We start from the raw sequence: 16,788 nt of genomic DNA on the forward strand, positions 1-16,788 counted from the left end.
AAGTACATTATTTTCAAATAACTACACAATTTACACATATTGGTAGAGTCAACTACTCACTGAGGCTGTTACTAGGCTATGGCTCCCATTTGGCGGTGTAATAAGGTGACATTTGTTGGTTGCATCAACACTGAGGTTTGACTAAAGTAACATTCATGAGCAAACATGTGTTCACAACACTTCAACTTTTTGTAAGCAGATATCAAAAGCAGAATTGTGGTAGTTGTATATAGCCAATGGCACATTGTACATCAACCCAAAAACAAATGTCACATTGGCAGAAGAAAAACTGGCAAGTAACATCTCGATTTTTCTTTCTCTTTTTCATTTTACCATCCATCTCTTGGTCTGTATTCTAACACAGTCTCCCCTTCCTTTTCTCACCTCTTTCCTGCCTTCTCTCCGTTCTTTATCCAGGTTCGAGTCATCCTCCTCAACTGGTGTGCTTGGTTCCTCCGCATGAAGAAGCCTGGAGAAGAAAGCAAAACAGCTGTGAGCTCCACTAAGCCCCCAAACTACAAGTACTCCCACCCTCCTCCTCACCACACTAGCACCAGCAGCATTCAGATGAGCACCATACCAGGCCAGGCATCCACCCAGTCAACCACGACCAATGGGAGCATGAACCTGTACTTTGGCTACCACTCAATGGGTACAGACAACCCCACTTTCCCACCAAGCACAGATTCAGGTGTCCTGGTGTGCGGCGGGGGCAGCGGTGGAGGTGGAGGCAGCCACCCTAACAGCTCGTCCCCGCACGGCGTCCACTCAGAGCATACCCGGACTTTGCTGATAGAGCAGGTTCCAGAAATTTCCCAGATCCTGGAGGAAGTGCAGTACATTGCGAGGCGCTTCCGAGAGCAGGATGAGGGAGAGGCGATCTGCAGCGAGTGGAAGTTTGCAGCAGCCGTGGTGGATAGGTTGTGCCTGGTGGCCTTCTCGCTCTTCTCCATCATCTGCACCTTCACCATTCTCATGTCAGCCCCCAATTTCATCGAGGCTGTGTCCAAAGACTTCACATAAGGCTGATTAGGAGGCAAAGCTAACATTAAAAATCCTGACATGATTAGAACTGTGCCACACAAGCCTCCCTGCTACGGCTATGTGAAGTATTACAAAATCCAGATACTTTAAGTGTTGATACAAGTCACAGTACTTCACCAAACTTTTCCCACTTTCTTCACATATTTGTCAGTAATATCTGAGTGTTTAGGGGTGATGTGGTTTTTCTATTTCAAGGTGGCTTTCCTTACATAGAATATGCCATGTAGGAGGTTGAGGTTACATGCAGTAGTTAATTATATAGGAACTCACATGATTGCACTTTTCATCTGTGTCCCTGCTGCACCACATCATTTACCTGCCACCACTTGGGCTTCACGTCTCATCAGAATATGCCATTCACACCCCTTCCTTTGCAGCTCTTTCATTTCTGCCACTTTCTCCCCACACTTCCTTTCCCCACTATAATGCTTCTCACCTTCTAGAAACTTCTTAGTGTCTTCAGCAGAAACACAGTGCAGTCAATACAGTTCAGTAAACAGCTTTAGAAATCATTTTTTCAGGCCTGTATTCTAGTAATGCCAGTTTTTTGTATTTTGTAAATAGATCTACATATTACTTTATAAATGTGGTGAGATATCTTTTCTATTAAGTTGGTGAATTTATTAAAATCCACTGACATGTTGACTCACAGCACAACACTGTACGTGTTGAAATGAAACTACTGCAACTAGTGATTATTTTCAAGATGACCAATTCAGAGTGTTTTTTCCAAAACCCTAATATATTCAGTTTACTTATCATATATGACAAAGAAAACCATCTAGTCTTCATATCTCAGAAGCTGGAAACAATTTGGTATGTTTACTACTACAGAAATTAGCAAAAGGACAAATTGATTATCAAAATATTTGCAACTTTATCACAGATGGAAGTACTCGATTGTTCCTTTCTCACCTCTGTCTTGCTCTTCCTTTTTTACCACCAGTCATCTCACTTCCTTCATGCACAGCTCAGATCCAGGTCCTGTATCTATAAAGGAGAAAAGTTTTACCATAACCAGTCAAAGTCCTGTTTAATTGTGACTTTAAGGCACTTACAGTTGTCTCTTTTGAGGTCAGTTTTATAAGCCATGAGGTAATTTCAGAAGGGATCCCTTAACAGCTCTCTTTGCCTCCTTCCCCTGTGCTTAACAGCATATTTATTGTGGTTAGCATATGATACACTCTGGCTATTTGTAAATCACTCATATTCATTCACAATGCATTTATCTTTTGTGAGTAAGTCAATGTTTATCTGACTTGTGTGCTAGTTACACAGTGTGTTGCTCTATTCTGAGAGAAACTCACAATGAAGAAGGAAGATCAGAGCAGGAAATGATTGAAACAATAGACAATATTTGTTTTTGTGAGGGATTTTTAAATATATTTTGAAGGGGCATCATCCCAGTAGAGATGCATTTGGTCTTAATCTTTTGTAGTGCTGAAAGCTTTGTGTTTTTACTCTCTAATATTCAGCGAAAGGCAAACACTTTCTTCTATAATCTCTAGTAACAACACGCAACAAGGATTACTGAGTGACTTTATATAGCAGATGTGTGTTAAAACCTTGTCTCCTCTCGCCACCCGAGTGTCCTCTGCGATCCTCAGTGGTACAAGACACGTGTGATTTCCCTGAATATCCTTTTATACACGCAACTGAACTCACAGACTTCTCCGACTTAGCACTTTGCCATTTTCACAGTAAGTTTTTAAGAGGAACTGAGGGAGAATAAAAACAGCAACATAACGTTCACTGTGTGACTGCTACAGGAATAGTCACTGAAATTGAAATCATGCTGTTGCAGTTAATCAATGGGCCAAGTACAGACAAATGGCTGCCACCCTTTGACTACCTTTGATGCCACTCTATGACTCTAACACTGTAAAGCATTCAAATGTCATATCCACTCATAATGGACAGACAGGGAGTGATGAAGTCAGTGCTGGCCTTTATTTTTGATCCAGTTTTGAACATGTGGTCAAACAAGCCTTCTTTAGGTGTGATATTGGGATGTGATATTTACATTTGGTTTAAACTTCACTAATATGCTCAGTCTCTCATAAAAATACAATTCACTGCTATTAGAGACCATTGTTGTAATACTGAAGGAAAAGTTGACAATTTGGGTTTCTTGTCGTGGATTAGATAACAGGATTGATACCGTCCACATAACTGGACAATAAGTTATATAGCCAGCAGCTGTGGTGAGCCCAGCTTAGTACAATAACTGGAAACATGGAAGAGCAAGAGTTAAATTAGAAGATCGATACTAATGTCATGTTTTTATACAGTAAATATAAAGCTACAGCCAGCAGCTGTGGTTAGCTTAGCATAAAGACAACCATCTGAGACTCCCAGCAAATAAATAATTAGTAGATTCTGTTACCTTTGGACAAAGTGAAGCTGGCTGTTTACATCTGTTTTCGATCTTTATGCTAAGCTAGGCTAACCAGCTTCCTATCAAACATACAGACATGAGTGGTATCTATCTTCTAGTTTTTCTTCTATTTGCAAGGAAGCAAATAAGCTTATTTCCCCAAAAGTATAATTATTCCTTCAATATTGATTAGTTTGTCACTGCATGTTATAAATTTCAGGGGTTACTGCAGGTGAAAACGGAAAGCTATGCTACTTATCTGAGAGTACAAGGGTGTTTTTTTTTTTTTTTTTCATAGAACCCATCCTGGGTTTGTTACTTTGCCTGTCAAAGCTCACGTAGATACCAGTGGAGACAGGGGCTGCTGTGAGTATGTTGTGCAATAAATCGTGGATTAATGCAAAAACCGTTGATCATTGACTCATCATGGATAATACGAACACTGGAGATGTAATGACATATAAGACATGGGGTAAGAGGTATCTTCTACATACATGTGACTTGGACCAGCAGCTGATAACAGCCAATTATGTAGATATTGTGAGATAACCTGGCCCACTGCTGTTGTTACTTACTCTTGTTGATGTCTATTCAGCATATTCTAGTTTTTTCACGTGAGAAGCATTTACGGCACAGGAAGTGTTCAAAGTGTGTAAAAATGATGGAAAGTCTGAAATGAGACTGTAATGAAAACATGGAGAAATGAAGCATTGTGCTGTTTTGAAGCTGAAGCCACACAGGTCGCTCAAAAAGCAGTCTTGCAAATGTGAATGTTGACTAATATCAAAAAGTAAATTCAAATGAGAGTGTGACTGTTTGCTTTTGCCATGCTATCACAGGCTTTTTGTTTTAATCACCAGTGTTGTATTTTGGTCAACTTGAGTGTCTTTTTCTTTATTGTCTGTGCCTCTCTGCTCAGTATGATTCATTCACCTTTAAAGGATGTACATACATGCTCACTGTATATGACTATTTTGTGAAAAATAAACAAGAAATGTGCTAAATACTGGCATTTGAGTGACTGACATGCTACAATTAACTCAATAACACACTTGAAAATGCTTTCACTCACCAAAGTTGTCAGAACATTCTCATTCCTTTCTTGAAATGGCTGGGTCATAACAGGGTTGCTGCTGTCAGTCTAATTGGACAGACAGAGTAATGACAGCTTGTCATCTGATGTGCCTGGTTAATCATAGCATGTGATTCTCATGGTATTGTTCTCACATCTATAAAGTGTCACATTTCACAGCTTAAAAGCCAAAACTGACAGAACAGTAAATGTTAATTTTTCTCACGATAAGCTTTTAAGGAAGAATTCAACATTTTGGGAAATATACTTGTTCATTTTCTTGCCCAGAGTTTGAGAAGGACATTAATAATACTCTTATTTCTGTGCAGCAAATGTGTAGCTGGAACCAGCAGCCAGTTAGCATAAAGACTGGGAACAAAATCTGCCTAAAACCACCTGTAAAGCTCACCAATTAATATGTTATATCATGTTTGTTTCAACTGTGCAAAAGCTAAACTGTGAGAATGACAGTTGATGTTTAACGAGTAGGGTGGGGGGAGGAGGTTATGTTACTTCTTTGGAACTTATAGTAATAGATAGTAGGCCAATTTTGTTATCTTTGGACAGAGCCGGGCTATCTGTTTCCCCACGTCCAGTCTTTGTGCTAACTTAAGCTAACTGGCTGCTAGCTGTAGCTTCATATTTAGTGTACTAAAACTCAGTAATTAACATCTTTAAGATTCATATTTTCCTCACGATGTGGTATCAATCTCAAATTAGTGTATTTCCCAACATGTCTGGTCTAGTTTACAAAATGTGAAAGAGATGTCAACAACTGAACCCAGCACCTGTTGATTTATGAAACCAGACAGCTCTCTGTACTGATTGTTTTTTGTTTGTTTGGATTGACAAACAAGAACTGACATATTTTCCCTATTTGAACACTGCCTTGTTTGATTCTAACTGAATAATTCAACAGCTCTGTTTTGGAAGAAGTATTTCTAAATGGTGTGTGTATATGTGTGTGTACTTGATCTTTAATTTTTCCAGGCATCACAATGTGTGCATGTGGCCAAATACAGTGGTGTCAAAGTTTCAGGACAAGTTTCAGGCCACTGTGTGAAGTTGTGTTATAAGCAGAGCTGACAGGTTAACCTGAGCTCATATATGAGAACATGTAACACGGAGTCTACAGCCAGATAGGCTCAGCAACCTTCCTCATTTCCCAGCAGGAATCAATGACTGAGATAGACCAAGTCAGGGGGGATCCAATCTCCTTACTGCCTGTGATATTAGTCAGGATTTTTGGCAGCTTATATACACATACACATACACACATACACACACACACACACACACACACACACACACACACACACACACACACACACACACACACACACACACCGCAGTGCTCAGCAGAGTGATGACATGTTCAAATTGGTCAAATCTAATCTCAGGCTTCACTACACACAGACAGACAGCTGTTGGTGGCTGGAATTGCACCACTCTGTATCCAACCAAACACACACATACAAATCCATTTGCCAACAGGCTAGGAGCTGACAGAGACACTGTCCCCGCTCCACCCTTCAGACTGCACACTGTCCCACTGCTGCTTCCCTTTTTCTGGTCCTGAGATGGAACAGACCACCTGGGTTGTTGAAGAAGGGGGGGTGGGGTGGGCTTATGCAATCCTACTGAATAATGTTTGCTCTGTTTGGTGGCCCTGTTTGTGCTAGGTCAGCTGGAATGGAACTCTGTGGATTTTGTGCAGTTAGTGTAATGTAAAGACCATGCACCTGCCCCTCCTGTGAGATGTATATGGCCGTACGCTTTGTAGAATAATTGCCTGCACGCAAACACCCTTCTGGTTTTCAGGTGGGGACTCTACTACTACTAGTTCAAACAGTACCAACCATGTGTGACCTTTTACCTCAGCCAGACTGAGATGGACGATTTTTGCACAGTCACAGCCTCTGATACTGTTCTTTCTGACCTAAGATGTACATGCAGTAAGTCACTCAGGCTTGTCATTTAACTCCTTGCTCTGCAATAAAAAACATGAATATGAGTCTGAATCATTATTACTATCAGTCCATGCATACAAAAAATTTGGGGAACTCTTGCCAAGATTGATACCACTTTCTAGCCTGTATGGAAAATATGAAGGTACAACTAGCAGCAGGTTAGCGTAGGAATACAGGAAACAGCTAGCTAGATATTCTCATCTCACTATCAGAAGTTAACAAAATCTGCTTTTAATCAGCACCTCCAAAGCTCAGCTATATTTTATTAGTTTAAACCGTACAAAAAGGGAAAAAGAGTATTTCCTAAAATGTTGAACTGTTCCTTTGAATTTGACTTTAGGCACTCATAATAAATTATTTGCATATACAGCCAACAACCTTAGAGTCACGCCTGTGGTGGAACTTTTAATGAAATCATTTGCCGTCAAACAACCTGTGTGACCTACACAGTCTAATCTGATATAAGCAAACAATCGGTAATCACATATTTCCTGTTCGGCTCAACCGACCGTTGTCAGCATCATTAAACCAAATTGCACATCTCTCCAGTGAGAACACAAGGCTGACCCACTGTCAATCTGTGCTTTTCATAATGACAAACATGCTTAGATGTCAGATTGTTTGTTCTCATTGTCCTACGGCAAGCATCATCAACTATGTGTGTCTTTATGCCTCAGCCCCTTCTTTAATCTCTCCTCTTCCTTTTCTTTCCCCTTAATTGTCCCCTCAAAAATCTCAGTTTTCATTTGGACCCATCTGTTTCAGACATCAACCATGGCCTCTTCCCCCTGACTTAATCCACAGGGACGGACGTTTATGTGTGTATTTGTCTGTGTGTGTGTGAGATGATAAAACATTATTAATCTGGTTTTAGAGTGACTGGGGCGTATAATCTCATTTACACTCTTCATTGGGAATCCTATCCTAATAACAGTACAGTACATTCACAGTTATTCATAGTTCATAATCTTGGCTCATAAAAGGAATGATTGGGAGAAAGGAGGTTAATAAAGGAGGTTAGGAGGTCAGTGATGATACAAGAGCTGGAGAAAATCATGCATGTGTGAAGTCATTTGTGCAGCCATTGCCTATGCACTAATTGGGACAATCTGCACAAAAATTAAAGCTGAAATGATTTGAACTGTGCTTTTCCAATACAAGAAAAACATTTTAGTGTGCAAACTTACTTTCTATTGCAGCAAGTTAAAACTGTGTCTGTTGTCACTATCCGTGATTAAATCTGAGTGAAGGCGAGATTAATAAAGAGAGAGGTTTCACCTCTGAACTGACATGTCCTGATCAAGCGTACTTAGCCCCCGCAAAGCCAGACAACTCATCACCATTTACAGCTTTAGGGAAGCAGTTACATGCCATGTATTGCATCTGCCTGGCCTACAGAACCCAAACCTGCACAAAAATAGACAGAGAGTAAGTTAGACTAGTAAAGTGGATGTAGTCTGGACATGTGGGACAGTGAAGGACAGAGGGAGGATGACAGCTTTTGGGGGAAAAGAGAGAATGAGAAACAGAAAAAGAGACTGTAAAAATTAGATGGAAAATGGGACATTTGGCAGAACTTCCTAAAAACGTTGTGCATTGGTCAAACTTGTAATTACTTTTTACATTTTTTCCTAATAAATAATGCAATGAAAGAACTACATAATATTTTCTAATCCACACTTAACAATATTATAACAGAATTAGCATTTTGATAAATATTTCTTCTTATTCTGAGATAGATGTAAAGATTTAAACCACTCTCGTGTCAGTACAGTAGATATGACGCTACTACCAACAGCTGGTTATCTTAGCTTAGCATAAAGACCAGAAACAGGTAGAAATGTTCCCTTAATAGTGCTCCTACATGTTCGTAGGCTGTCAGGAATATTCTCGTTGGTGTAAAGTATTTGTACCTATGCTTTTCTCAACGAATAAATCTAATTTCTTTCTACTGTATTGTGAGCAACTGTGTTTTTCTGTGCGGCTCTCTCCTAGGTTAAATATAATGTTTATATATGCCCATTCCAGCTTGGAGCAATAAGGTGTGGAGGAGGCAGTGTGTGTGACAGAGATTGAGAATGTCTGCACTATGCCCCACTACTGCAGTGGGTATATTTAATGTGTTTGAGGAGCCATATTTTATGTGTTTGCACCGCATGCCCTAAGTGACACAAATAGGCTGCTGATGTGTGTGGGGACTGAGGCGGAAATATTTCATCATTTGATGATCATCACTCCTTCTCCTGTCTCAACTCATCCCTCTTAGCTAGCTTATGTATTTTTTTCTTTGTGAACCATTAACATCTATGTGTCTGTCTACCTATCTCCATTCAACCAACTACTGTATCTATTCTGTTGACCATCTGCTGTCCTTTTCTCTCCCTAAGGCTACATGTGTACTGTAAATTTCAGCAAGCACATTCATCCATTGACTGACAGCGTAACGTGTATGGAGCTCTCCAGCATGGGAGTCTAGTATATGGTGCTTACCTTGTGGAGATAGGATGTCTCATCTTCAGAGATGTGGATGTACTGCACATTCTCATCAAGTGTCAGCAGGATAAGGTTTTGTTGCTGCATATAACTAATACACGAGTGTTCAAAGGAAGCAGATAGATCAGTAATGGCTGACTCAAGATGTTTATTACACTGTATGTGAAGTAAGTGCGCTTTCAGCATAAATTGTGTCTGTGAAAATCTTAAATAATTCCAGAAATTATACAACATTGATTCAAGGTTGTGCATTGAGGTATGTAATTCAGTCACATTTAAAATTCCTTTTTGTCCTTGAATAAAAACTTAATCATCCAACTGGCACAGGAGAGCAGAGGCTTTTGATATCCAATAGTCGCTGGGCCGATTGGAAGGAAGCATTACTGTCACAACAAAATTAGTTGAGTGACCTGCAGGAAGACAGAAATGAAGAATGAAAATAACTATCTTTTACATGACTTTGTGTTGGAAGGACCTTCCCAACACCCAACAATAACTCCTCAAAACAAGAGTATACATCAAGGTGTATGTCCATGCCCCTTAGCAAAAAATGTTCCCCTGCCTGCTCAGTCAGTATAAAATGTTTCAGCTAAAATGCCATAAAATGTATAATTGTAAAATATAATGAGAATTCCTATTTGACTCTACCAGTGGTGGACAGAGTCCCGGCTCTGGCTGAGGTCTTGTACAAAGGAGCGTGGTAGAGGTCAGGCTCAGGAACGTAGTTCTGCTGTGGCTCAAAGTGCACCACTGGCAGCATGGCATTCATCACTCGAGGTAATGCATCCTCAATCACCATGTTGTCATCATCCCAGCGACTGGTGTCCATGAACATACCATGCACGAGCACACCATCTTCCGGCTCTGGTAACTGTTGTATCCACAAGTGAGATGAAGTGGTGGTGACTCAGAGAAACATATTCATAGTGTTAACATGTCCTCTCGTTTGAATTCATCATTGCCCCTTGTGTTTTCATGACAAATTTAATATCCTTTCACACCCATCGCTGTTCTCAACTTGTCATTGCTCCTCGTAGAAGCAGGGTTACCAACAAAAACATTACTTTTTTCTTGGTCTTTATAGAGGTACTTTACCTGATCTTTATGGATTTATGGATTTTATTTTCATTAGCAGAGAGTCACTTATGATATTCTTATTAAACTCTCAGCAAGAAAGCGAATAAGAATATTTTACAAAATGTCAAACTATTCAGTTTTCAAAAGTTCAAAAAGTAAAAAGTTAAAAATGTTAAAAATGCAAAAGTAAAACATGCAGTTAATGAACTCTCTATAAGCAGAGGACATATTTTAAAACTAATGTAAATGTTCAGAGAGAAAAAACCCACCTGTTATGACTGACCTCTACCAACACACATACTTAAATTTAGAAAAGAAGACATACTCAGTCACTGGGTAAAGACAATGGTGAGAAAAATTAATGATAGTAGGCCGTTCTGTCTGGCAAACCATGTGACTCATGCAATGACTTCTGTGTCACTGAACAAAACCTTTGCGAACAACTCTCAAGTTGTCCAGTACCTCATCATCCATGTCCAGTTTAGCATTGCTGGGCAGAGTTCGCAGAGCCTCACAGACTGCTTGCTGGTCCCTGTATGCTGGCACCATGTTGAAGCGGAAGTTGAGCTCATCAATCGGCAAATTATAGTGCCTTGCATGATTCTGCAGCACTCCTACAGGCCAGAGGGCAGGGGAGGTCAGAGGTCAGAGGCCAGAGGTAACACACATTTCAACATGTTCTTTTGCAAGTTCTAACACATTTAAACAGCAGCAACTGAGGATATTCTTGAACAGTTAAAAGCTAATCACATTTTTTTCATGCATACTCGACAGAATGGTCAAAGTGATCACTATGACGCAATAACATATCATAGCAGTTTTAAAATTTGCCTAATGGCTATGGTTCATCAAAAACATGGAAGATATTTTGCAGCTGCAGTGTTTTACCTGTAAGAAAACCTTGAGGGAAAAAGAATCCTGAGATCCAGAAAGATTTGGGCTGACCACACGTGATCCAGGTCTAGCAAAAGTCAAAAGAGAAAAAAAGAGGGAGAGATGTAAATAAATGTCTGTATCTTTAAATAGCTAAACATTTTTAATGCATTGGTTCAGTGTTAAACAAGCCATGGTGCATTACAGCCATCCTGTTACTTATGGGACCTGAAAGTGACTCAGGGACTTGACTTCTGATGTAGTGAACGTGCAATTTGACTCAGTGGCTTCCCATCATCCCTTTATGAATTAATGCAGCTCTCCCCTGTTGTCCCTTTTCTCTGTGTGTGTGAGAGTGAATTTTTGTGATTTTGCAACGCTCATGTTCAAACCAGTCTTATGGAAGAACAGCTTAAGTCAGGGGAGATGAACCAAACACTACAAGAGGGTGAATGGGGGGAGGGGAGTGCTCTGCACCTCAGGGAAGAACACAAAATGTTCATGTGATATTTGTGTTTGTCAACTTAATGAGATAATACAGACACATAATCGAACAAATATCATATTTTCTCTGATCTTCTCACTTTTCATTTACGTTTAAACAACCTATTTGCAAAACTCATTGTTAGTGAGAGGATAATTCACACAGACCAAATGTACAGGCGTGTGTGTTTGTGTGTGAATATCTGAATGTCTGTGTTCCCTTCCATACCTGGATGAAGGAGGTCCTGAGGGACAGGTCTCTGACCCAGGAAGCCAAGGTTTTGAGAGAAGGGTAGGCAGAGTTTGCCCAATGAGTGGGGACCTGGTTGTTTAGGAAGCTTGTGTAGATACGGTCCATCTCCTCTGACATCACCACCAGACCTGCAATGGCCTTCTGTAGAGTGATAAGAGACATCTGGGAAACACACACAGAATCACACATTATTAGAATGAGGTAATGAAAAGAACAAAAGGATCTGTGCAAAAATATATGTATGTTTTTTTTTCTAATACCAATGGCTGCCAGAGAATAAACTTTGACCAAGGCTCTCTCTCTTAGCAACACTACTACAATGAAATGATCTTCACAATTCAGACACATGTTTGTGAGTGATATGTGTGTTACCCTGAGCACTCTCAGTAGGTTGTTGAACCGGTCTGTTTCCTGGCCCAACACAGTTGTGAGGGAGTTAAGGCGGCCATTTTCATCGCGTTCAAATAGAGCTTCCACTGATTCATCCATGTCCAGACGCTCTACACACAGAGAGAGAACCGGCAGTGTTATGATAATACAAAGTCTAAGCAATGACCAAAATGTGTGCAGGTGTGTATTTGTGTATGTGTTTATACCAGGAAGCTTGGCTAGTATAGATTCAGCCAGCTCGCAGACAATCTCATCATTACTTTTTGCTCCGTGATGGGCTGAAGAGCGAGGATTAACATCCAGTATGGTGTTGATTAAAGTAATGGTTTCTTGGCGCTGTGGGGGCAAACATAATACACACACCAGGAAACACACACATATTGTATAATCCTCAGTTATTGACATTTTACCATAGCGCTCTCATGGTCTCTGTATAGAAATGCTTTTACAACTAGCAATAAACTATACGAGCAGCTCCAGATTCAATCATAAATAGCCCGATAAATAATGACATTTACTGGACAACATGAAATAATCAGCACATTAATTTGCAAAAAAATAAAAGCAAATGGTAACTGAACAAGTCTATTAGTTTGCAACATCTGCTCGTGATTATACAATGACAAGCAGACCAACAGAGAGAGTTTTAATAGATATGTGTTTTTGTTTTTCTGTAAAATAATTCAATTATTATTTCAATCTTGTTCCTCACCTGGAAGGCCAGGTTGGCGTTCTCATGCATGCCAAACACCTCAGGATCATCTATGATTGGAAGACTCTCAATATACTTCTTATATTTCTCCAGTTTATCTGTCTCTGGTGCATAATAGATACCTTAACACATAAGAATTAAAAGAAAATATAAAGTAAAAGAGTATGCACTATAACAAATTGATTTTTTTACACACACACACACACACACTTGCTTCAAAGTGTTCCTAAGAGCTTGAGCTTGAAAAATACCTGAAGAGGAGTAGGTGTAACCATGTTCCAGAGTTTTAGGGGAAAAGAAACCTTTGAGGATAGTCCTGAGGCACCGCTGGTCCCAGGCATCAGTCACTCTGCCACCATATGTGATCTCACCTGCAGAGACAGACACAAAGACCACATAATGTTATCAATCTGCTGTGTAATGTAGTTGTTTTAATGACCATCCATGCTTTTGCCCCAGTTTGAGTTCAAGCTTGTTGTACCACACTCAAACTATTTAAAATTCCATTCAGAATCAGCATGATGAAACACTTGGAATAAGATATTAAATGTTTATGAAATGTGAATATGGGTTAATTAAGTAAACAATGTCAAGAGAAAACAAACCTGAAAAAAAAAAAAAAAAACTATTGCTTTAGCAAGATTTAGAGTGAAGTAATCAATCTCAGACACAAAGATACAGTGTATAGAGTAATATTTGCCTTGCCTTGCCTTATCATCTGTGCAGCCACCACTGGCCCTGAAACAGCTATTTTAGATGCCATGCTTTTTTCTCTCTCTCTACTCTACTACAAATTATTAATGTGCATATTTAAATGTGTATGTATAAATCAGTGTTTATGGATATGGATGGATGTCTGTATATTAGCTATACATTTATTTGAGTTGTATAAGTTTTTCTGCTTTTAAAATTTTATATACTGCACTTTATTTATACCAAGGTGGACATAATTTATGTAAACAAGACACCATGATATGTTCCATCCTATGCTGGGGGAGTAAAATAATCACAAAAAGAGAGAATGGGGGAGAGAAAGTGAGCCCTAAAGTGGCACTGGACAGTCCACATAGAAAATAAATAGCTGATCAACCAGACTAGGATGGCTAAAAGACAGTTTAAACACATCACTACAACATCTGTCCTTTTCACTCACACAGTCATGTAAAGACACAAATAATCATGTGACTATAGTCACACATTTTCAAGTACGAAAGGCTGGTTTACAGTTTAAGCACAATTTGTCTCCAGCTCTTTAACACACTCATATAATAAGATTCAGCCTAGTAGGCAGTGACATGAAGATAGACAAGAGGGAAAGAACTGTGAAAAGACAGACATGACTGGAGGATAAAGTACATATTATCAAAGAGAAAAATGGAAGATCATTTTCAAATTATATTTCGCATTTACCAATTCACACTTAAAATCCATACTTTCTCTAAAGATCCATATAGTTAATATAATTATGTAGACAGTAAAGAAGGGAGTGAATAATCAGACACATCTCTCCTGAAACTCTTAGTAAGCTGCAGGCGTTGTAAAGCTGGCAGAGCCTTTTTTTCGCACCAGAAGAGAGGAACTGCTCCTTCTAAAAGGGGAAAGGCAATATCATGCTTGGTTTGAGCCCAAATTCTTTCCCTCAAAGGGTGTGTAGCTCTGGCTCACAAGGACTGTTAGAATTAAGGATTAAACTAATAACACAGTAGTGTGATAACAACAATGAAAACCATCAATTTGATGTGGCGTGCTCCACTGAGACTGAACGCAGCACATAATCATTTGGAGGTGTAATTGAAAACCAGATTAGGGAAACAAATGAACTTTGGAGATATGATGAGTATAGTTAATGAAAGGGATCCCTCCTCCTCTTCATAATAACTTTAAAGATGTCTGTTATGGAAATCGATGATAAACAATATTAAACTGACATAATTAAATTCAACTGAAATTTCATTTGTGTCCACAGGGGTGCTCAGGATATATGACAAAATACACTACATCTAAAAAAAGTGAAAGTTGTCATGTTCTGTTTCTGTTGAAACTGCTGTTTTAGAGAGGGTTAATTTCACTATACTATCACCAACAGATGTCTCAAATATTTAGTCAACCCTCATTAATATAATTCAGGTGGACATGTAACATGACAAATGCTGTCATTTGTCAAATTATTTAAAATCACATGACATCAGTACCACAACGGTTTGATTTCTTTAACTGTTGTGTGTTTTGGGAACGTCTGTTTTTTTCATTTTATTTTTTATAAACAAGCTGTCAAGAGGAAGAGAGCACTGAAAGTTAATTGAGTGAGAGTTAAACAAACATGGGATCACAGTTGCAGAGCAGAGTGAAATCATGTCACAGAACCATCCTGCTTTGTGACATCAGCAAATATGTTGCTTACCCATTTCACTAGATGCTGAAAATGTGTGTGTTGTTGACAAAACAACAGTGTGCCGTCTGTGCAGCACACTGGCAACACAACCATCATGGCAGCAAACATGGTGATGAAAAGAGACTGTTTCTATTCACACACTATCTTGAGTCTCATATAATCCACATTGCACTTTATGATTGTGTTAAATATAGAAATGTGATTGGAGCAGTCCACTATAAAAAAAACCTACCCTACCCCCACCCACATACACACACACTAACAAACCCCCAAATGTTTCACCCTGCAAGCATTTAGGTACATACAATATACACACACATCCATGTGTGTAGGCTTCCCTACCAGTGATGTAGATGAGAGCGTCCCAAGGGATGGTGCCATCTTTGCAGTAGAGGTTGAGGTTGAGTAGAGCACACTCCCTGTCACTGTCGTTAAACTCATAGCGGATGTTCCAGCCCAAAGGGCCAAACTTCTTCCTCTCCTGAGACACATATAGACGACACATACAAAGAATGACAAGAAGAACCAAACACATACAACAGCATACAACAAGAAAGTAAAATATATCCAAGCACACAAAGCAGTAACAAAATATATGTGAGGTACTGAGAGAGGATGTAACCTGGATGATTGCGTGGAAAAAGCAGATTCCAAAGACAATCTTCCTCCACTGGCATCCCAAAATGTGGTCTTCAAAGAAATTGCAGGAGATCTCTGTGAAGGCCCGTCGCATGTTGGCTCGCAGGCCTTTGGGAGGCTCATTTGTCACCTAGAAATGAGAAAACATAAAACACACATGGCTTGATGATGCTACTGAGTCCTGTTCAGACTGCCAAAAGTCCTGGGATCAGGCTTTTTTCTCAGTGTTGAGCAGGCAGTCTGTAAGTCCAGTTTTGATACTTGCTCTCATGCAATTCTCCCTCAGGCAGACCTGTGTATTACTCTCACTCCTAGTATTTATTTTGTTGAAAGCTAGATAATCTGGATAATCATGTCATGTAAGGTTTATACTACAGACAAAACCTGATCCTCACACAGCTAAACCAAACCAAACCAAAAATGTACTTATTATTGAGTATATCTGACTTGATTAAAGGGAGAGGCAAAATGAGTTAAGTAAGAAAATAACCCCTGGTGCAGATCATCATTTCACAGTAGAATCCACCAAAGGAAAAGAAGTCATGGATTGCTGCTACAAATATCTGGTCAACATTGTTTAAATACAGAAGAAACTAACCAACAGGGGCTTATAGTTATATCTAGATGATTATGAAGCTGTTTAGGAAAAGGTTTACTAAAAATGATGAAATCTTATGCATAGAGTAAGAGTGAGGTTGAGCTTCTGCAATAGATAACATGAGGTATTGCATCTGTAAAACAACTTCACCAGACAAGTCAAGTAAAGACCAGGCAGTAAAAATAAAGTGTTGGACAGTACAAGGTCTACAAAGGGTTTAAGGTCTGATTAATCCTGTTAGTCAAGTTTAAGTTCCTCTAGCGCTGTAGTTTGTCCCAGATGATGTATAGTGTACACAGATCCCATATTTCAACTTCCTGATTTGTGACTGACATCCACTATTAACAATTCAAGTGACCTTTTTGAGTTTTTGGCAACAAATAGCAGCTGTTTGATAGTACAGGACTAAAGAGGC

The 16,788-nt window shown here is 39.4% G+C and overlaps 2 protein-coding genes across 2 annotated transcripts in view; one reads left to right on the top strand and one right to left on the bottom strand.

The window, feature by feature from the left end:
* chrna8 (cholinergic receptor, nicotinic, alpha 8) overlaps positions 1-4,425 on the top strand; it is a 39,910-nt gene extending 35,485 nt beyond the window's left edge. The window contains exon 10 of the mRNA XM_018664577.2: positions 418-4,425. Coding sequence (XP_018520093.1) covers positions 418-1,023 — 606 coding nt within the window. The 3' untranslated portion in view covers positions 1,024-4,425. The remainder of the gene's footprint in view (positions 1-417) is intronic.
* A 4,659-nt stretch (positions 4,426-9,084) lies between these two features.
* Positions 9,085-16,788, bottom strand: part of dnah6 (dynein, axonemal, heavy chain 6) — a 51,549-nt gene continuing 43,845 nt past the window's right edge. The window contains 11 exon segments of the mRNA XM_018664576.2: positions 9,085-9,366; positions 9,605-9,827; positions 10,496-10,647; positions 10,922-10,994; positions 11,619-11,804; positions 12,015-12,142; positions 12,239-12,368; positions 12,745-12,866; positions 12,996-13,115; positions 15,479-15,617; positions 15,759-15,905. Of these exon segments, the coding sequence (XP_018520092.1) occupies positions 9,263-9,366; positions 9,605-9,827; positions 10,496-10,647; positions 10,922-10,994; positions 11,619-11,804; positions 12,015-12,142; positions 12,239-12,368; positions 12,745-12,866; positions 12,996-13,115; positions 15,479-15,617; positions 15,759-15,905 (1,524 nt within the window). The 3' untranslated portion in view covers positions 9,085-9,262.

The sequence above is a fragment of the Lates calcarifer genome, linkage group LG5 (genome assembly GCF_001640805.2).
Source record: "Lates calcarifer isolate ASB-BC8 linkage group LG5, TLL_Latcal_v3, whole genome shotgun sequence".
NCBI classification, from domain to species: domain Eukaryota; kingdom Metazoa; phylum Chordata; class Actinopteri; family Centropomidae; genus Lates; species Lates calcarifer.